Source organism: Corvus brachyrhynchos, unplaced genomic scaffold (assembly GCF_000691975.1).
Source record: "Corvus brachyrhynchos isolate BGI_N302 unplaced genomic scaffold, ASM69197v1 scaffold646, whole genome shotgun sequence".
NCBI lineage: Eukaryota > Metazoa > Chordata > Aves > Passeriformes > Corvidae > Corvus > Corvus brachyrhynchos.
Window position 1 is genome coordinate 610,016 of NW_008238401.1, and position 22,734 is coordinate 632,749.

General features: G+C 39.3%; 1 protein-coding gene across 1 annotated transcript in view; it reads right to left on the minus strand.

Annotated features, from left to right (window-relative positions):
• The window catches only part of PEPD (peptidase D), a 106,987-nt gene that overhangs the window by 50,732 nt on the left and 33,521 nt on the right, over positions 1-22,734 (minus strand). The window contains exons 4-5 of the mRNA XM_008635351.2: positions 10,485-10,553; positions 3,559-3,636 (exon numbers count right to left, since the gene is read on the minus strand). Of these exons, the coding sequence (XP_008633573.2) occupies positions 3,559-3,636; positions 10,485-10,553 (147 nt within the window). The remainder of the gene's footprint in view (positions 1-3,558; positions 3,637-10,484; positions 10,554-22,734) is intronic.

Consider the following 22,734-nt stretch of genomic DNA (forward strand, 5'->3'; position numbering starts at 1 on the left):
AATGCAGTTACAGCCTCAGTACAGAAACAGAAGGGGTCTTGGCATCCAATTAGAAATGGAATACCTGGAGAGGATGCAGTGAACCTCAGTCCAGGGCTCAGTTCCAATCCAAGCTGTCAGAGCTTCAAGATGGCACAAGAAAATCAGTATTTGTGAACAGCCTGACAGTGTATCATCACTGCAACCTGTGGTTTGCAACATTCCAAGTACAAGATTTTATTTAAAGTTAATACTGAGTGAAAGGGCCAAGTGCCTACAATGGTGACTCAGCCTACCTGGTTATCTGGGTGACTGCTCTGACCACAGAGACAACAGACACCTGCTTAGGAAAATGTTTGGTTTAGAGCACATTGATCATTTAAATGCTCACCACGGAATGTTATAGGTACATGAATCATTTATACAAAACACTGACTTGCTGCTATTGCAATATTTACTTTTAATATCCATACCAGTTAAATGCCTGTATCTACTGAACACCTCAGCTTCCCTAAAAATACTGATTTCTTTCTCTGTCAATCCTGGTGCTTTGCGTTAGATAGCTATTTCAATATTTAACAGATTGAAAAGGATCGCCCTGCTTAGCAAGACAGTGTGTATTAACAAGAAGTGTCAGAAATTCCCTTGACAGTCCTTTGTTTTGCACTGGCATCTTTTAGTGCATAAGCTGTACCTATAAAAAGCGTGGATTATGATGCAGAAATGCAATTCCATACCAGTTTCTTACAGAAGCAATAAACCCACTTGATATAGGTTAATTTTAAAAAATGAACATCATAAATCCAGGCTCTTCTAAACCTGCCACGGCTTTCGAAGACAGAGTTACAGCCTTAAAAAAAGATATAAAAATGCAACAGCACAAGTATTTTGGCCTGTGATCTTCTTTTGATACAATTAAATCCTTGTTACTTATATTTTTAAAAGAGCAAACAATGCATGCATTCAAGCATTTCACAGAAGCAAAGCCTTAGTCTTCCAAATGTATTTTTTCTAATATTCAGGTGCTTAGTTGACTTATTTATGATACTTACTGCACTGCACTGCTTTGTACATAAAAAACCTGAGCAGTACATTTCTGCAAAACCCATGAATGTTATTCACATCCACTAAGTAATGTTAAGAAAAAGACATGAAATTCTACTGAATGATTTATTAAAAATCATACCAAATACCCAATCTCCCAATTCTATTACATACAACTCTATGAATGGTTAAACTAGTGTTATGCCAAAACACTAGCAAAACCAGAAATAACCCTTAAAACACTCTTACCTCTTTTTCAACTAAAGTAAAGTCTATTTTTTTCCCTATGTCCAGGGCCTCCTAAAACTATCCAACAGAGGGCTCCCCATAGCTGTTAAAAAGCTTAATTGAAAGCCAATATATGAATGCTAATATACACACACAAATCAGCACACTGTCATTTTAATGCCCTCCTCTGTATGCACACACACACCCATCTACACCCAAATCAGACATTTCTAAAGTCACACACCAGTCAGGTAGTCCCTTGGCAGAATTTGTATGCTGCTCATGTATGCTACTGCAAGATTTTTTCTGAAATACTATTTTTAACTATTATTTAACTAAAATTAGGGTGTTTTAAAATTGTCTTTCCAGATACATAATTACTTTTTCTTACCATTTTTTTATTTTCCTTTGAGAAGAATACTAAGAAAATGGTGTGGAGCAGAGTGTGCTCTGTGAGCATCAGCCAGTGGGAAAGGCAGGGAGCCCGGCGGGTGCTCACGCACGTGGGGCACCGCTTTGCTGCCACCCACCTGCACCTGAAAAACTTCTCACCAAGACCAAGGTGCAACCGGACTGTTTCAGCAAAAGGTTATTCCAGACTCTGTTAAACCAGGTTCTCTTTGCTGAGGCAGGGTTGCTGCTCAGCAGTTTTGAAATGCTGAAGTGATCGATGTATTCGGTAGGTTATGGTTTCCTGACGTTGAGATCTCTGAGGCTGATAAAACCCAAACATATTTTAAAGACTTTTCCAGTACTGCAGAAAATAAGGGTTTGCAAAGAGTCTTGTATGAGCTCTTGTGGTTTAAGAAGGACTACAGCCATCCACTAAACTGTCCTTGGAGACTGTAAGTGAAAGATTCCCACACTTACCCTTCACCCTGAGGTCTCCCTCAACATTTAAAGACCTTCATTTTAAACACGGGATATCATAATGCACTGTGGCATATCTTTTCTCAGTAACATGCTGAGATTTCCTCTATGCTATGCACCTTTTCTTTTAAATTTAATTGAATGACACAGCTGACACATTTTTATGTTGGTGTGTCCTTCCTGATCAAAAAGCACTCATAGCACATTATCTACTCAAACACAACATAATCATAAATCAAAGCTATTGCCCTGCAATAAATTAACGTTAGTATTTGATGGGTTTAGTAAGCTATTAACCAGAGATGAAGATAATACATAAACTATTGTACAAGAAGCTTTTAAAAAAGTTTTTACAGTATTATAAAGAAATTATCTATCTGTAATTCCGTAAGTTCACTGTGCAGCACCTGCAGATGTGCCTGGAACATTAGCCAACAGGGCATATTTTTTAACTTCTGAGATTCAATTTGTTTTCCATAATAGGTTTTGAGCTTATCAATGATAATACTAATTTGCTTTCCTTCATACATTTACATTCCACTAATAAAATACATACCTCCACTCTTTCTGCACAGGCTACAAAGGTAATCCAATACAATTCCTCCACTGAATGTCAGTGATTAACTTCTCCAGAACTAGTTTTGCATTTTTATAAACAAAGGCTTTTTGAGCCATGTCTTTGGAGGTGAAGTACAAAATTTATGATCTCATATATTACACATCAGACAAACAGGTCTGTCTTTCAATTTATGGGAATGTATTCGGTGCTTCCATTCGCTCTGCTTTTACCTGCAGTGATACTGCAAAGCATGTGGACATGTAGTACATGTAGAGAAAACCTGGCAGTATTTGCAACTCTATTACACATCACTAAACTCTAAGTAAATCTTTATAGAAAGGTTTTGGCACAACACAGAACTAAAAGCGCCCTTCCCTGACCTGAACTGAGTTTCATTTCTTCACACATTTTACTGTCTCCTTTTTTGTCAGGGTGTCCGTGTGCACATAGGCATTTGTAAGACCTAATCCATTCTGCAATTTGATGCAATTCTCTAAAAGTAGCCAACACTCTCGTGATCCTCTAGCCCACCACCAGAACTGAGGTTTGGATCTGAGGTTCAAGAGCAAACTCAGATGACAAATTTTGCAACTGCCCTTGTACTTAGAATACAGCCATTTCTTAAACTAAATTCTAAGTGCCTCTGGTCCAGAAGTGTTTGAAACAGTATCTCCTTCTCCCTTACAACTGGAGATGCGGGTGTACAGGATCTTTGGAAGAAATCAGAAGAGCTTGGCATGCAAAGCTACCTTCTATTTTAAAGATATAGACTTTTTATCGTTATGCAGCCATCCTTTTTCTAACAGTACATACAATTCCTATATGGAAACAGCAGTAGTGAAACAGAAGTATCAAACAAACTCTAACCCTTTACTTACCATAAGTCTCCATCTTCAATAGTCTTATCGTTCGGGGCTCCAGCATGGCCGTAGTGCAAAACAGATGAGTTCTCCCCACTGATGGGCAAAAAGAAAATCAGCACAATTAGTGGAAGACGAAACATTAACACACACATTCATACGACGCGAGAAGGAACGCTGTAAACATCAGTGTATTCACATAAAAAGCAGCCTGTGAGAGCTGTCAGAATCCCTGCCCCGGTGTGGGCTGCTGTAGCCACCCCAACCACTTGTGCAGCAGAGGTGTGGGTGGCACAGGAACTCTGCTACTCTGGCTGTAAGACAGGATCTTGTTGCAGAAGGAACGTGGCACAGTTCTTATGAATATTTCCTATGTCCGTGACAGTGTAAAGGAAAAGAACATGCACAAGTAATTTTTCAATTTACACCCATTTATTATTTCCTGGGGGGTTTTTTGTTGTTGTTGATGTTTTGGGGGTTTTTTGTTGTTGTTTTTGGGGGGTTTTTTTGTGCTCTGTTTTGGGGTTTTTTGTTTGGTTTTGTTTGGTTTTATTTTGTTTTTACTTAGTGATACTTTTCCCTATTTGAGGTTAAGTAGTCTGAGGCATAAACCAAACTAACTTCCACTGGAATAAAATCTGACATTTTAAACACTCCAGGAATCACTGGGACTGGAGAAATTGAGCTGTCTGAGGGAACAGCTCCAGTTCCCCTCTGGCATGGCTACAGGTGGTCTCTGCTGGAGGGGATGCACTGCTTGGGGAACATTCACAGCTTACAATGTCAGAGGCTGGAGCAGGTATGAAAACCGTCACTCTTTTCTTACCTGTTGTTGAAAAATCACATTACAAAGAAAAGATTTTTATTCCTGGAAACCTTTCAGAGTAAGCTGCTGATGCACAAGAATAAAACAGCTCCAGAGGAGGCTGGACCCCTGTTCTGTTGTTCTGAAGCTCCATGATCCACTAGGTGACTTACATTTGGCCTTGGCATCCTCTCTTGCCTACTGATATTCCTCCGGGTCTATAAAATGTCAGTTAAAAGGCTGATAAAGATCTCAAGCTCTACCTATTTTTCTTTTACTGTTCTCTTCAGATAGATGCGCTCGTTTTTTCTCTTCAAAAAGCTGGAAGAACTTTATCACATCCAAAAATACACCTATGGGGACAAGGTTACTGCAGCTTCTCTCTGACCCCTCCAGCTCACTTGCCAGTCTGTACCTCAGCTTTCATCAAAACCTTTCATTGGTCACCCTGCTCAAATTTGATTCTTTCAAGTTGTGATGCTGGAACAGCTTCATATCTTAGATGACAGGAATCTGAGGCTCAATTTCAATCAATCTTTTGTTGTATCTGGAATAAATGTGACATCTGACATACTTCTCATATTAAGACTTCTGATGTGTGCAACTACAAAAACAGCAAGCATGCACTGTATCCAAAAAGAGATTACCTTCAAGATACATTAAGTACTTGTGATATTAAATATTTAACAGATCATCAGTCATTCAGGTCTTTTCATAAACAATGATTATGGAGCAGAAAGTAAGTTTCTGCAGGTTTCAATCTAAATGGCTGGATTGTGTCCCTGGAAGTATTTAAAAAGACATGTAGATGTGGCACTTGGGGACACAGTTTAGCAATGAACTTGGCAGTGCTGGGTTTATGGATGGACTTGATGATCTCAGAGGGCTTTTACAACCTGAATAGTTCTACATTTGTATTTTGAAGACAGTAAGTATTTATTGTTAAGTATTTTTTAGCATATAAGAATCACTATGTAATAAGACAGTGAAAGGTAATATTTCAGAATCATGGGCATGATTTTCTGATACAAAGTGTACTTCATAAAATTACACACTCCAAACAGAAAAATTAGAGAAGTTAGAAGTTGTTAAACCAAGAATTGAAAAGCCCCACAGAACTAAGGCTGCAACACATTCATTTTGTGATGCTGGTCCAATGGCTTAAGCACAGTTTCACAGCTGGCTGGATGCTTTTTCCTTCCTGGGTGCTGGACTTGAGAACCTTTGCTGCTGTGCAGATAGCTAAAAATGGACCCAGAAAGGCTGCATACAAGATGAAGACAGACATCAGCTTCTTTCTGAGATGTTCTGTCTCCTGGGCACTGATGGAATATTTTCCACACCAGGACACTTTCAAAATTAGTTTGCTCTATCTGAAGAAAAAATCTATAATAGGGCAATGGAGTGCAATCAAAAGAAAAGGTCTTCTGTGCCAGTCAACGTGTCCAGTGGGAACTGTGCAGGGGACAGGGGTGCAGGCTGCTCCCACCCCTGCGCTGGGCTATCAGCATGGGGAGGGGAGGCAGCATCATTTCCTGCCTCAAGAACTGTTTCCCAGGTGGAGGGCTAAGATCTTGGGAGGGTGGCATGTGGAAGCAACTGGAATGACCTTGCATGACATTGTTTGGTGTTTAAGGAAAAACACAAGAAATAATAAAAAAACACCAACAGCTGCCGTGCACACATACTCCACAGCAGTTTGTGAGGATTTTAGCTGCAGATACTATTCCTTATCTCCCTCCAAAACTGGGGATGAAGTAGGAGAAGCAAACAGCACATGCATATATTTATGATCAACTTTTAAAACATGATCATGAGCCTTAAGGGCATGACTCCATGCTTATGTATTTGCAGACAGCTTGTTTACTTTTCAAGATATGATGGCACTTTCAGTGTCATATACCATACCAGTGCATAAATGAGCCATATACTCAAATTTGACAACTGCACAAATGTTTTCAACAAAACACATTGCAAATACAAAGATGAGGGATTTCTTTTGCATTTTAATGTAAAGGTTTTAGTGTACAAAATACTTCTGTTAGGCTCAGCACCAACTGTGATGGGAGCTGCATGAAAGATCTGTTTTTCAGCATCACTAGTGAAGCGTTAAGCAGGCACAATCTTTCTTGGCATTGGAGGCTCCTGATCTGTCACACACATCTTGGCTCTGTGACACACACAGGATCACAGCACAGAGAGCACAGTTGGTGCTGAAGACCAGATCCACACACCATATGCATTTAAGGGGTTTTGGCTGTTGGGATTTATTGGCATGAGAGGGTCTGCTCCCTTGGGACTGGCTCTGGGCAGATCCCCTGGGCTCAACACCCATCAGCAATCATGGCAGAGCAGACCTGCTCCTAAAAGCTCTCCCAACTGCTTTTCACCCAAAACAAATCCAGCAGGTGCACTGCAGGACTGGTCCCTGGCTCTGAGCAGGCCCTGCAGCTGAGGATAAGTGGGAGAGCTTGACTCAGAAATGCACTACTGACCCAAATTAAAACAGCAATACGGAAACCTCTAGCAGGTTCCTGCTAAGAGGTGCATGTCCAATCTCCCCTGCGGGGTGCATCTTTACCCCTGTCCGGAGATGAAGGCAGGACGATGCTTCAGGAGCAATGCTACAGAAATGATGTGTATCCACAATGTAAATGGTACAGTTAGCCAGAAATTGTTCACACTGATTCAGTAAGACTTTCAAGGTGGCTTTAAAACAGTTTAACCAAAACGTCAGACACTGGCAAAGCAAATAGGCCTTCATGTAGAAGCTATTTCTTTCTTTTCCAAGAGGCAACAGTTGCCAGGTCTGGCATTAGAGCGCCAAGTCAGGGTTTAAGATAAAGTGCTGTGGGGAGGTGAGGATCACTGGCAGCTCTGCTGCCTTCTTTTTGGTCAGCACCTCTGAAAATCACAGCACATGAGGATGCCAATCCTCATCTTCAGGCAGCCAACCTGAAAAATCCTCCAAGAGGTTTCTGTGTACCGATTTTTATTCCTTTAATAACTTGCTTCTAACTGGTGTCAAAGACATGTTTGTTACAGAAAGAATTGCACAAAGCAGCAGAAGAGCTGCAAATTAACACCACCGAGAATGCAAACTTTGGTAAGAGATTCTGATTACTAGCAAAGGAAAACAATCCCCCAAGATGCGTTTTAGAAACAAATTATTAGAAGAAAGAGGAGAAATGTCAGCAATATTTTAAGAATAGGACTATGCTGAGCATCAAGCACTACAAAAAGTGTAGCTGTTAGCTCTATATTGAGAACATCTAAAGAAAAGCCAAAAGACCATTAACTAAAACCAGAACCAGTATTTCCATCACGACTTAAATCATCATAGAATCAATCCAGAAGAAAGCATTAACCCCTCTTGCCACTTTTTTATCTAAGGCATGAAATCTTAAAAAGTTGTACTGAGGTGAAAGAAGGAAAAGCAGATTCAATAATTACCCTCATCTTATTCAAAACACTTCACTTACGGCGGCCCTCAGATAGAGGAAGACATTTCACTGCACAATGTTATTCTTAATAACAGGTAGTTATTCTTAATAATCAGGTAGTACCTGATGAGAGCTGTCATCCACCTAGAGACATCAGTCAAGAAGATCTGAACCTGAGTCTAAGATGAGAGAGTAACAAGCAGCAGCTGACAGTGGCTTCTGTGGTGGTACCAGAGATACTGATGCCTCCACCACCAAACTCCAGCTGGAAGCCCTGCACCTGCTTCCCAGTGGATGCCATCCACCCTAGTGTCACCAGGACACTGGGAATGGATTACCTTTGTCTTCCCATTTGTAAAAATGGTTCCTTGGTGCCCTAAGACACTGCAGTGAATAATTCATTAGCATTTGGACACAACTTGGAAGTAGTGCTTTGTAGATGAGTGCCAAATATATCTGAGTATGCTTATCAAATGCTCCCATTCTCCTTTCATGGCTCTTAGTGATGTCTGCACTTCAAACCACTCCCAAGCGGACGGTGTTTAAAAGTATCCTTAACTACAGGACTAATCTTGAAAGGTAACACCCTGTCACACTCATCAGTGTGTGTTACTATTCTCATAATACAGTGAATACGTTAAGCATTTTTGGTCACACCGAATATTCATTTAGCATCTCCTCAAGAATATAACACTGGACAGGGACAGTAACAAATAAATGCACCCATCACATGACAAGTGATTTATTTCTGTACCGAAATATCACAATGATTACTCCTGATTTCCAGCTTAGTCAGCATCTTTTAAAAAAAATTTTATTAACACACTTGTCTTTTATTTAAAAGGATTATTCTCCTCTATGGGAACTATTATCAGGCCTGTAATCTAAAAAGGAAAGATCTTGTCAAAATATGCCCATTTTAAGTGTTCAGGAGAATAAAAAAATTCAGCATGAATAGAATAAAACATTCAAAAATCCTAACTGCAAAAGCTATTTTTAGTTTTAAATGTAATTAAGTGAAATATTTACAATGCATGACAATTTCACAGTAATAAAAATTGTCTATTATTTTTGCCATTATTATGTTAATTGAATTCATTCATTTATTAGGAGCCAGCTTAAAACTGTTAATATTATTCATTCTTACTTCATCACTTATAGTCAGAACATAAAATACAAAGCCCTTTGTCCGTACATTGCTATCTCATATAATTATTGCTTTTTTTAAATCAAGTTTGTCTGCACTTTTAATTCTAGTGGTAGGATACAATGCCAGCTCCTAATGACAACAGTGAGTCACAGTGTTGTTTGGATGTTGCATTCCAAGGACAGCCCTTCTCTACATTTTAAATCCTCCAATAGTTCAGAGACAGTGCTAATACCACTCCAATGTCCTGCAAAGCTGGACAGGACACCCAGGGAGCTCCTGTCAGCACCCACTTCTGAGCTACTGGTGGAGCTTTCCTCGTCCTGGGATCCTCAAGTCGTGTAATGCAGGTCCTGGATTTTTCAGTCCTGTGGAGAGTTTGGCCTGTTCCCACAGGTCTCAAGGACCAACTATACAAACATAAAGTAGACATTTCTATAGGTTTAGCGAAGTGATTTGACCACCAGCAGCCAAACCAGATCCTGCAGCACAGGTTCTGATCCACTGTAAGTGAATGTGAAGTCTGCATGGCTGTGAAAAATCAAACCATCACCATCTGTGACAAAAGCTTAGAGATGGAGTCTCATTTCACTGGGATGTTAATTCTCAAGTTATACGACAGTGCTTAAACCAGGAAACTTTTCAGACAATTTAGATACACAATTTGCCATAAAACTGCTCCTGCTGCAATTTTGCATATAAATGGGAAAATTGCATTTACAAATAGGCAGTTGAGTAAACCGCAGAAAGAAGTGAAGGTGCTAATTGTTCTTATTACCTTCAAAGCAATATAGCATTATTGTCATTAACACAAAAACTATCTTCTGTAATTGTATGTGCTTCAGCGTAGGGCAAATGTTTCTGAGTAGCAGCAGAACAAGTGAACATATATACCAACATATGCCTCATGGAACTGTCATATATCTCTGATTAGATTAATTCCACTAAGTAAGATTAATCTCAGCACAAAGCACACAGCTGTTCTTCAGCATGCATCCCACACTGTTCTCTTGTGCATTTCTACAACTGCAGGGAGAACTTTTATAACTACTTTCCCAAATACAATAACCTTCAACACTAGCTATTCAGCAAGAAGCAGAGAGAGCAAAAAATTCCAAATTCCCAAGAGATTAGTTGAATTGCATCCTAATCTTTGAGACAAAGAATTCTGAGGATGACATGAAATACTTAAGGTGCATTTCAAAGAAAGTATTTTTGAGCAACAGAGAATAGCTCTAAAGCCCTTCTTCATGATGCTATTTAATAAAAAAAGCCAACTGCAGCACAGGGGTGAGCACAAACATGATCATGGCAGCAGCAGCAGTCATTAGAGAACCTCTGGAGTGCAGAAGAATCTATTACCAAGTTGTTTCTTTAGGAGACAGAGGTAGCCACCTACCTCTCTTTGTCTTTTTCAGTGAAAACAGGTCAGAACTCACTCTGGTGGCATTTGCAAACACATGACATGCCTAAAAGGACCAATTTTACAAATATCCAGTGGCAAACTGACCATAAAGCTTACACAGTTCAGTGTAAATCATCCTCTTACCTGCCACAGATGCAAGTGTAGGAGGTGTGGCGCATGCCACCTCGAGTGTAGCAGTAGTGCTGGAACAGGCTGCAAAGGAACAAAGGTTGGAATTAATGATTTATGCAAAATCACCCCAAGATAGGGAGAAAAACAAGTCCTGCTTGAGCACAGCTGTGTTGGTGTAAATCCCCAGCTGCCCAACAAGGCTCTCTGCCCATTTCTGCTCAGCTGAACACTCCAATTGCCCCACATCCACAGCTCAGCAGCCCTGCAGAGCCGCACGCGATTTCCACAAAGCCATGAAGCAATTCTGCAGCAGAGAAGAGGGGCTCAACTGCAGCTCAGTGACCTCAAACAGCAACTGCTTTCCTTACAGCTCAACACCGAAAGGGAAATTACTGTGGGCAAAAGAGAGCTCATCTGACCATAGAACAAACAGGATGGTAACAGCTAAAATGCTGAAGCTGGTGAAGCTGGCCAAACTCTCCAAGTGGAATTAAGAAAACCACTGCATTGCTGCATTTAAGCTACACAATCATATCCATGATCCTTCTTTTCAATCCTGCTGCCTTCAATTTATGCCATGTAGATTCAGGAAAAGTGATGTCCAACTAGCCCTTCATGGAGGAAGGTCACAGCTCTTCAAAATAATTTCAGCAGAAGCCCTCTCATTTTCACCACCTCACAGATACCTTCTGCTGGAAGCTGAACTAAATATCCCCAAAGCCTGATTTGCATCTGACTATGCTGTTCACCCTCCTCTCCACACAGGCCAGCAGAGCTCTCCCTTCCCATAAAACCAGGTACTTTCTGCATCACAGTCCAGGCCGGAATCGACAGCCTCATGTTTTCTTGTCTGTAGCACAACAGACACAGAAAACACAAGACTTACTCAATTTCAGATTGTGGTACCTAAATACCACTATGATCTTCCCCTGTCCAAACACGGGGAAAAAAATTAACAGACTCAATCCCAAGAGCAAGAAGGTAACGTGGTAACATGAGGCCGAGTCTCCTGCAGCCTCTAAAGCACAGTACAATGCAGCATTATTTGCTTTTGTGTGTGCCTGGGACAGGGAAGGGAAGGGAGAGCAGCCCGTGCTCTCCTACAGAACTCCTCTTTCACTGCCATCCTGCTGGAGGAGCTGTTTGGCCTTAAAAAGCATTACAGTATTTTCATCTTCACTGTCAAAGTCCCCTTCACATGAGGGCAGATGTGCCCAAAGCACAATTAATATAGGATTAGGTGCTTTACGAGCTAAGCACATATCATGGATCCTTTTATTCTTTTTGAAATATGCTCTAGTTACAATCCAATTCCCTGTAATACTGAATGAATTCCAAAACCTCATTTCTTGTAACACTGAAATCATTTCATTAACACAGAGTGATAATGGTGCTATTCAAAGAATAGAGATGTTGTGATTTTGTCCTTCTTCAGCAGCAAGCCACAGAACACAATTCAAATTCAAAGGATATTAAAGACATTACATGACTGTAAATGTAAACTAGATTTTTAAATTACGCAAAATGACAGTATTTAAAGAGAAACAAAAGAAAACATACAAAATAATCACACATGAAAAAAGAAAAGCCTTCATTTAGATACTCAGTAGAGGGACACACTGTTTCCAAGATCTGTTTTCTGCTCAAAATACTGTGGTGGTTTACACAGCAGAAAACACGAAGTTTGTTTTGGCCTGTAAATGAATAATGGCAATGAGTAGGTCAAATGCCAGAGAAGCTAAGGAGAAACTCTGACATGGTGAGAACACAGCAGAGATATCACTAAATTGAGCTAATAAAATTTATCACCTAAACTGTCATTTGCTCTGACATAGACGTTTTTTCACTGAAATGGACACTTCATATGGAAACATTTGTTTACAGCAAGGTTTACTCTGTAAGACATGACACTATACACAAACATTTTGCACAATAATTATACTGTTATATATGTATAGCTGCATTTTAGGAAGCAGCTTTTAGTGTATTTTATGGACCCTTCACCTTAAATGAATAAACTATGTCCTCTAGACAGTAACTTTCAGTAACCTCATAAAGAGCTTAAAAATGAAATGTAAAAATAAAATGTAAAAATGAAATAATGAAGGCTGTAAACATCTTCCCATCAGCAGTGATGCAGGATAGCAAGGTTTATATTTTTCCATATGACAACTGATCACATATTCATAGTTGCAATTAATATGAAATTATGCAGCCAGTAATAGTAGTCACCTCTTGCAGTACTCCCCAATTAGCAGTAAAAAGCAATAAATAAATTAGGACATGCTTTGTGTAACCCAGCTGTTGCCTGAGCTTTGTTTCTGTTTTCATCAAACATCATGGACTTCCTTTTAATGCCAAGAAAGAAGTGGCTGTTTATGTGATTGAGCTGCTCATGGTACAACTTTGCCAGGTGATGGGTTTCCTGCTAGTAAAACTACTCACATCACTTTTTTGAATTTACTTTTTTGGGGTATGACTTCATGCAATTGGAAAAAAAATGGAACACTTCCATCAGAGACAGCCAACATCCTTGTGTAATATGGCACAGGTAAGTGAAGGACTGGGTATCCCTCTGGTGACAAAGGCTGGCTTTTCAAAGCTGCAAAGTGTGTACGTAGCATTAGAGAAGGTGCCAGGACTTTGCAGGTAAAGTCCCAGCTCCACTGAAGTTAATGCAGATTCTGCCACTGGACTTCATCACACCAAGATTTCACTGTATACACTCTGTAAGAATCTTTATCCATAAGAGAAACATGAAAGTAAAAAGTCTGAAATAGTTGGATGGAATATAATTTAATCTGGCACTCTGCATACATTGCAAATATTGCATCCTGAACTTTGACTGGTCTTTTTGATTGGAGCTTATGTGAGTTCAGCCAGTTTTATGTTGGTGCTGGATGCTTTGCCCTGAGCTTTTAATGCAACCAACACAGGTACAGAAATGAAGCAGCTCTTCTCCTTCTTGCATGGGGTTTCAAAGCTTCCTGTCACATTTTGGGCAGTATTTCTCGAGAGGGCAGGTGTATTACTGACCATGCAAGAGTGGCCTCAGTGGCGTACACCGACCACCCACTGGTGTATGGGCTTGTCACAGGGCACCCGTTCATGAGACAACCTTGCTAGAGCCAGCATGGGCTGTGCATTGCTTTGGACACAATTTGTTTGTTGCTGTTGCTATGCACAGGAACATCCTGGCTTTGGTGCTCTTTTTTTTTGCCAAAACCATCACTTTCTTCGACTGATAATATGCGGAGAAGTAAGGTAGTTTTAAAAAAACTCACTGTTTTTTCCATCAATTAAAAAAAATACAAGTATTAGCCACCATCAACTCAAGTAAATCTGACATGAGTGCACTTCCCCTCCTTGCAAATTTGCTGAGGCACAAGATAATGTTATCCCCACTGCTCTGCTGAGTCTCAACTGCCTCACTGGCTCTGCTGACTTGAGAGAAGAAAACTCCCCTTTCAGAGATAATGGGTTATTCACCAGTAGAAATAACAAACAAGTATATACTTGCTATGTTCCAGATCCTATGGAGTAGGGCATACATCCAAACAAATCTCCAGAACGCTTCAAGAGCCTTAACTTCAAAACAGCCTAAAAAACCATTAAAGTAAAACCTTCTACAAACAGTCTTTCTGACAAATTATCAAAATCACTCTGACAATGATGTTTGTGTTTTGTGGTGATCTTTGTTCCAGTTTCTACTGCTATCTAATGTACATTTACAATCACGTGTGTGCTGTGAATGGAAATTGCATCAAATAAGGTAGTTTAATGTCAAGTTTTCCTAATTTAAGTGAATTTACAGAATAAAGACACATAAAGCAGGAGGAATATCTGTATTGATTGCTCTCACATGTTTTGCTTTATTTCAGGTCTTCCTCGTCCCTAGAATATAATGTATCCATACACACTCAGCAGTGTCAGTTTTATTTCCCAAAAGTACACAAATAATCTCTAATTTTAATTCTTATCATCAGCTCTTCTTGAGTTGTAAGAAATATTTATAAGAAAGCAACATTTTCATTTCTCAGCTATTCACTCCTGAAACCAAGACACTTCTAGATCAAAAGAATCCAGATTTTCAATAGAAATTCAATTGAGCATTTTGACCTGTTATCTTACAAAACCGGTAAGAAATGCAATTACAAAAAGAGTAATAAACATGGAGAAAAGAGAGATACAGAAGGAACTACAAGCAGCAAGAATATCTGAGCAATGTCTGACCAAAATAAACTTTAAAACCTCGCCAAGTTTCTGTAACACTGCCCACTACATTCCTCAGTGGCATCTTCTGATGGTCCCACACCCTCAGTAACTGCAGTGAAGTGCTGCAGAAGGAGACATGCACATCACTTCAGGCTGGAGGAACAATTCCTCATCCCAAGGTTTCTGACGAGAGAGAGAGAGAAAACCACTGAATAATCCTGTTCATTATTCCCAGATACTGCATCAAGAACACCAGTGGATACTGGTAGTTGAAGAACCAGATTTTTAGGTTGTGTATCAGAGAGATCTGCTGTCAATTTGCCCTGTGAAGCATACAAGTACAGAAGAGTCAAGGACACTTGTAGGTCCATATCTCATTATGGTGTTTATATTGAAAACATATATTTGACAAAGTTGCCTCCTAATAAAAAGAAACCTTTATATACTTCAAAATTTGAACACAGACCTTGAGAGTTGCCTTGAAATGCAAGCAGGTGGATTTGAACTATAAACCAGAAACCACAGTAACTTAACAGAGTTTTGGATGGAACTTGGAGGATTTTCTGCAGTTCCTTCTTTATTTTTTTATGGCCACAATTGGAAGATGTAGGTGAATATCTATCAGTCATCAGTGCACCAAATTAATTTTGAATTACAACTAGAATGTGCCCTTATGCTTTTGTATGGTGTAAATATGAAGCACAGCCACGAGACAGGCTAAAATCCAAAGCCTTTCTAAAGGATTCACAGAAGGGTAAATATTCTAAAGCTGATCCCTCTGTTTATACCAGGACTGAAAGCCATTATTTTGATCATTTAGACACATAATCTGTACATAAGAAAGCTGTAAAGCCCAAAACCTGCAAAATTGTTGAGCCACAGTAAATATAATTTGTCCATGATGCCTAAAGCATTTATACTTAACATCAAACTAGGCTGAAAGAAACATGCTCAGAGGGAAGAAGACAAGGTGTAACATCCCTTCAGTGAACACAGGAGCAAGGTGAGCAGTGCTTCCTTTAATCCCACACTAGACATAGTGAGGTTCTTGCAAACAGAGCATTTTTCTTTCATTTTTAACCTACTTACTCTGCTAATGTAATTTATTTTCCATGGGCAACTAGATGCTTAAAGGCTTAGCCTATCTAATCCTATTTAGTTCACAACAGCACACTGAAGTATTGCAAAACATCTCTAAGGTTGTTTTAGTACAAAACCAAAAAAAAAAGTCAGTACTTGATTGCAAAAGGGTAAAATAGAGTGGAGAAGTGTAGGAGGAATAATCCAACTTACTACCAATGAACAAATGATGGATTACGAATTTGCAGCCAAACAAGAAAAACAGCACAATGAGCAGATGAGCACAATTATTCTACACCTTGGAGACAATATCCTTAATGATTTATGCCTGGAAATTGTTTAGAACTTGCAGATCCATGAACAACAGGAAACAAAACCACTTCTACGCATTGACTTCTTAAACTAACTGGTTACATTACTTCTAAAGAAAATTTTAGATTGAAACCCCTGGGTGGGTTATTTTGCATGCTCACAGAGTAGAGCTGCTGAAGCTTACTATCAGCCAGAGACACTGAAAGGAGCTGTACTTTGAAGCATCTCTATTTACAATTGTCCTAATTTGTATCATGCACAAGCAGAAATAATGTGTGATTTTTTTTTTTAAGTGTTGATCCTTCTGAATTCTAACATCTAGATTCTGTTCTCATTTTTGCTGTGCTTTCTTTAAGTAAGTTATATGTGCAGCAAACTCTATGTAATAATGGAACCTTAGAAGACACAGGAAACTGGCAGCATATTAATGGAAATACACTAAGAACATTTATGAAATAAGGAAGAGCTATGTAGAAGCAGCACAGAAGTGGGCTCACCTCTGTAATAAATAATTCATATTGAGATTTCTAAGTGTGTTACTTCTCTGTACTAAAATGGATCTCAAGCCAGAGCTCAGGGCAGGAACAGAGGGTAAGATTACCCTAAAATGCAGATCTATTTTAAGATACAAACCAGCACAGATCAGAAGGAATACCATTCCTTCAGGAAGCTAAGTCTATCAAGGTAAAGCCATTCATACTACCTGGAAACCAGAGACACACGAAACAGAAAGTCCATAAATAATACAAAACTCAACACTGTCACATATGTCATATATGATTTGCAATGATTGAAGGTAATTGATAATATCAGTTCAAGAACAGAGAGTTTAGGTGAGGGGTAATTAGCATTTTAAATGCATAATTGGGAATTATAAATTACCTGTCTTATGTAAAGAATAACTGAAGAGCTTATATGACATGAGCTGATAATTCATCTTTTTGTCTAAGCTACACAGGTTGGTAAATTTAGAGAATCAGGCATTGCATTTTCCTCACACACAGACATCTGGTTTGGTTTTTTTTTTTTTAAATTTCATAGCTCTTCCTTTTATCTATTCCACATGAAGAAAATTTCCCCCCCTCAATTTGCAAATCTAGAAATTTTGAATGATTTTTGAGTCAGAGAACATGACTCTGATATTGCAGTAGTTTAAGATTTCCTGTGGAATGATCTCCTCTTCTCCCTTCCAGACAGATTTAGTTATGTTTTTTCTAACAAGACTGTTGGAGTTTAAATCCAATTTTTTTCCCCATTAGGAGGAAAGGGCAAGAGCTTTCAAAGATGTGATTTTAAAGAAGTGCATATGGCCACTCTTACTTGATTTGTCTTTCATCTGATTCTACACTGGTGCCACATCTTTTTGACTCTGAAAATTCATCAAGTTATGCTTTTTCACAGAAGTTCAGCTAAGCCATTTCATTACCAATGTTCAAATGCAAGCAATGATTATGTAAGCCTATAACCTCCTACTCAGCTGCTGCTTTTCCAGAAGACTGGCAAGACAACGAAATGGGTACCCTAGAGATAGGACAGTTACCAAGAATGCTCTGTAAATACCACTTTTCAGTAAATCAATCTTTAAATTAGCACTTAAGAAGCCTTTAAAATCTCCAGGTACGGTTGTCAAATTACTTTTTTCCTGAAACTCCTTCAACTCTACTCAGAAAATTCACCTATCATTTGACAGAATTGTTTGATTCACCTGCATAAAACCCAGTTGATTGTAGATTCAAATATTATGACTATTAAGCTACTGAAATCTTTAACTATCAATCCTGTTGAAATGCAGTTGGTGTTTCATAGTAATTGAGCTGATTAAGCTATTCATAATACAAAGGTTTAATATCATCTCTGACAGACTTGCAAGTCAATGTCTACCTTCTGGTTTTTGGTTAGCAGAAGCTCAGAGGCAGGAGGTGTGTGCTCTGTCGGTGCAGGATGTGCCTCTTGCAGAGCTGCCAGCTCTGTCCAGGGGCTGTTACAGAGAACACAAGCAAGGATCACCCACAGGACTGCAGCAGGGCTCCAGCCAGCCCAAGGACCCCATTAGGTAATGGACAGAAAAAGCCTGCCTGGTGTAAGAGATGGCCATCATCAGCTGGGATTCCAGCTATGATTAGACCAGCACAGGTAATGAAACCAAGCTGGTTTGAATGACCATCCTGCTGCCCACAGAGTCACAGCCCCTGAGTGCCACAGCAGGGAAAAGGGTCACTTCACTGCTCTGCAGCTGGGAGGTTCAGCACTGGCACCAGCAGCACGCAGTCTGAAGGTGGGAACTCACCCTTCTGTGCTGTGCTAAGCCCACACTCCATGGGCTCCTTCCTGCTCCTGCCTCTGCCAGGCTGGCTGTACTAACGCAGGGGCTCCTCCTGCTCTGCTACTCTACAGTGAGGAGGAGCTACAAACCCTTGGACAGGATTTGTTCTCATCCATTTTCTAGAGCAGAAGGATTTTCAAATAGTTTTCAATCTTTACTAAAGACATAAATGGAAAATGGATCCCAGTGCCACACTACAAAGCAGTGATCATTAAAAAGAGTCTCTGTTTTAACTCTTCACCAATTTCAAAGACCACTTGGAATCACATCCATTACTAATAAGGCAGAACAAAGTTCTGCACTGGCCTACATTTCATATTTAATTTAATATTATGGAAAGAGATGGCACAAAATTTTCTTAGACTCATTGCTCCATTTCCAGCTCTAATAATTCTAGATCACAACTGGCATATTTTAAATTAAATTTTTTGTAGTTTAAACCTATTTATCAACAGCTAATTAACGAGGTCTAAATCCTTTGATGACAGAATGATTAAACTGCATTTTAGCTAATCCATCTTTAATTAAAATGCTGCCAGCAAACCATTTCTGGATGTGTAAAAAGGACACATTTATAGATGCTCACTCTTTAACTATGCATTATGTAAAGCCAATAATTAGAAGAACTCATTATTTCAATTATATTTTAATTACTGTTACATATAAAACATGCTTTAATAGATGTAATGCAATACATTTCCTTTCTTTACAACCCACTAATCATTCCTATTGGGGTGACAACCAAATAAAAGGAAGTTTAATACATGCAATAGTACAGGAATCTTTTTCTAGCTTAGAGCCAATTCTCTCTCCATTTCTTCTTCGCAGCAGAAAGGTACTTAATTATCTCCAAATCTAAACCACAAATGAATCCCTATAAATCCCTGTTAAAACTCTAAAAGAAGATTAGTAGTAACTGACCATAATAAAGAGAAATGCTTTATCCCTATTATTGCACCAGCATGTCCTCAAGTTTCTTCAACTCAAAGCACAAGGCTACTAAAAGCCTACTCATTAAAAAGTAGAAGGTGACAACTAACCAATTCTCCTATTTAATTCCTTTCTAATTTTAGGAAACAACAAGAGCCAAGAGAGGCTTTAGTTACTGGAGAAGCCATCAATTTTCATTTCTTTAGGGTGTCCCCTTGCCTCCATCTGGGAGGGGAGGGTGGTAGGTGAGCATAATGTGACGGCTGCAGCCAGCTCCCCATCACCTGCATTAATGGGAGGCTGAGACTTAAAAATGTGACAATGATATAAGTTTAACTGTTCTTTACTATGGCTAAGTCAGTTTTCAGTGTGAATCTCTTTCTAAAGCTGGTCAGGAACACTTAATATCCCACAGCAATTCAACCTTTAAAATTGCATGTTATTGCAATAGATGTTGTTTTGCTAAGACGAACTAAAATGTGATAAATTACGGTTTTTAAACATGTCTCTAAACTCTTCATGTTCCACGTAGTTGTACATCACTGTAAACTGTTTTACAGCTTCACTGCTTGCAGTGATCTGAATGTGACATGAGGAAACCAGTAAGTCTATAGGAGAATCCTGTTTACCCATTATATTGTACTTTACAAATATTTAAAAAGGTATATTATGTTATTTCTTCTGACTCAGACATGTTAAAATTGAATTTTCATGTTGATTTCTACTGTTTGGATATATTAATGAAATTGCTGATATTTCAGTTTATTTCAAGTTTTTTCTAAAAATATTTAACATTTAAAACACTGTGTTAGTTAAGATGTTTTCACCACAGGCACCTATCATGAAGTGACTGAACATACAAAGACTGAGATAACCACAAATCGAGACTTGAGCTGCTGCCTAGTTTGATTTACATAAATCCTATCCTTTCATTTCCATTTCTGTCTATTTCTGCTTATATGCAAGCTCTTGGGGGCAGGGAATATATTTTACTACCTTACAAAGTGCACTGTCCATTTATATTCTGATGAAATTAAAAGAACAACAGCTTATTATGAAGAGTATATGAGCTGTTTCTCCTCAGAAGAACATCTGGAAAGGTCATTTGGAATATCTAAGTACTCATATCTAACAAGAACAAATGCCGATGTAGCACCAAGCTTTATCAAGGTTTATCGAGAACACTCATCACTTTTTAAAAGATTGCAGTAAATCGACCTGAACAGAAAACACACCTCAGAACTTATTATGAATGGTACCTGATTGCTGTGCCCCCAGGAGCCCTGCAGTGCCAACAGAAGTGACAAGCAGACAACTAAGACTGTATCACCTCATACCACCTGCTCCCCCAACCACATTACTGGTCTTTCCTTTCATGATGCCTTGGCAGTATGAGACCAAAGACAAATATGTTTAAGGACTGCACACACAGTAATATTAAACAAGAAGAAATACTCAAGTAGAAATATTTCAGCTGTTGGAAGCACTGGGGAAGGACAGCAATAAGGCCAATACCAGAAACAGCATTATGATAGAAGCTAATCAGATATATATTGACAGATCGTCTTACTTTCAATTTAAGGCACTGCTTCATTTAAATGCTAACTGCAGTAACTGCTTTTGTTTGAAGATGGCACTTTGGCCAGTAAGTGTTCTGATTTCCTTCTCAGTCTACAGAGACTGCCAGAGCAAGGACACAGCATGTAAACAGCAGCTGTCACCTGAGAGGTGACTAACATCTTCTTGGGAGGATGCTTTCTTCGAGGAAACTCATGCCAGACAATGTTACTTGCCAGAATTCAGAACCCTGCAGCCCCGCCTGGATCTCCCACATGCTTTCTGGAGTAACACAGTGCATTGCTGCTTCCCCAGTAGAGAACACACAACTAAGTATAGAAAAGCTGGTTAAGTACTTCAGAATCTTCTCGCAAACTCCACAACACTATCCAAACTTTTTTTAAAATTGCATTTACCCTGTTCCCAGAAGCCTTGAGTAAGATGGTGTGTTTGGCTGGGTTTGCTTCCAGATACTGTATCATCAAAAAGAAAGTTTTTTTGGCTTGATAAATAACAGATCAGAGATGTCCTTCTCTAATCTTTCTGACAATGTTTCAAGGGTCCTGGTCACATAAAATGAGTGAATGGCTGCCCAGAGGACTACAACATTTACCACAAATTACTTCTTTATGGAAGAATCAATTTTATAGTCTCCTGAATTTCAAACACTTGCCTCTTCAATCCAGTGGAATTACTCTTTTGAGAGCCAAGCCTGAGATAGATGACTCCAAGGATCTACTCTTGGGGCTATGAAATATCTGTTGTAAAAATCTAGAGGGGACTTATAAGTCTTTGCAAAAGACTCTGAGTAAAGAAAACATGTATCAAGATTATATGGCAAAACGTGTCCAGACTAATCTGTTGAGTCTCCAACAATCTTCTGTCCCGACACACCAGGAAGCTAAATTCAAGTCAATCCAATCCAACAGATCCAGAATGTGTTATTAAGAGACACCTCCCTCCATGCTGTCCTGGAAACTCCCACATGCATGGTTTTCTGATCATGCAGGGAGATTTTTGGAAAGCTGAACTCATGAGAATAAAGCTTTAAAGATACATTAACTAATTTCAAATCCTAAGGAGACAATACACAACTTGGAAAACAAATACCGCTGCAAGACCTGGGGAACAGAATGAAATGCATCCAGGAGAGATGATTCCAACAGCTCTTAAGCTCTTGCAGTCTCAAGAAGAAATCCATAATACTGATTGTGATTCCCTTAGTCCATGTTGCAGAGTACAAATCATCATCTGGGTGAAAGTGAAGGGAAAGCACACCCTCAACAGAACTTTCAACAATTCAAGCTGTCATGCAAGGCTTGACAAATCCACTTGCCTGCTTTTAAGCAGCACACAGAAAATTGCCTGACTCGGTGCTCATCAGTTTCTGCAGATCTACTGATCTTATTAGAAAGAATTAAAGCTGTAAGGATTGGAAAGATAGTATTAACCAACTATAAACGAGCCTAACATTTCACTGCATGCCTCAAACACTGAGGGCGTTTCAGTTACTCCACTCATGGCAGAGCCTCCACTAGCAGCAAATAAAAACAAGAATTCCAGTCCTTAGCTAACGGCACAACACCTACAACTGTTAAAAGAATGAAAGAACTTGTGTACTGATGCCGCATGTCTACTTAAAGATTGGAACTGTTTATGTCAAGATGTGAAACTGCATAGCAGAGCCCTCTCTGTGCGGAGGCACAGTCAAGCTCTTGCACCAAAATGACATAATCTGTTCTCTCTATACAGAAAATTTGTTACCCACCAACCCCGCTTCCTTCTCCCTACAGGAAGATGAAGGCACACGGAAAAACAGGGCAACGCGCAGAGGCAGCACTTGCA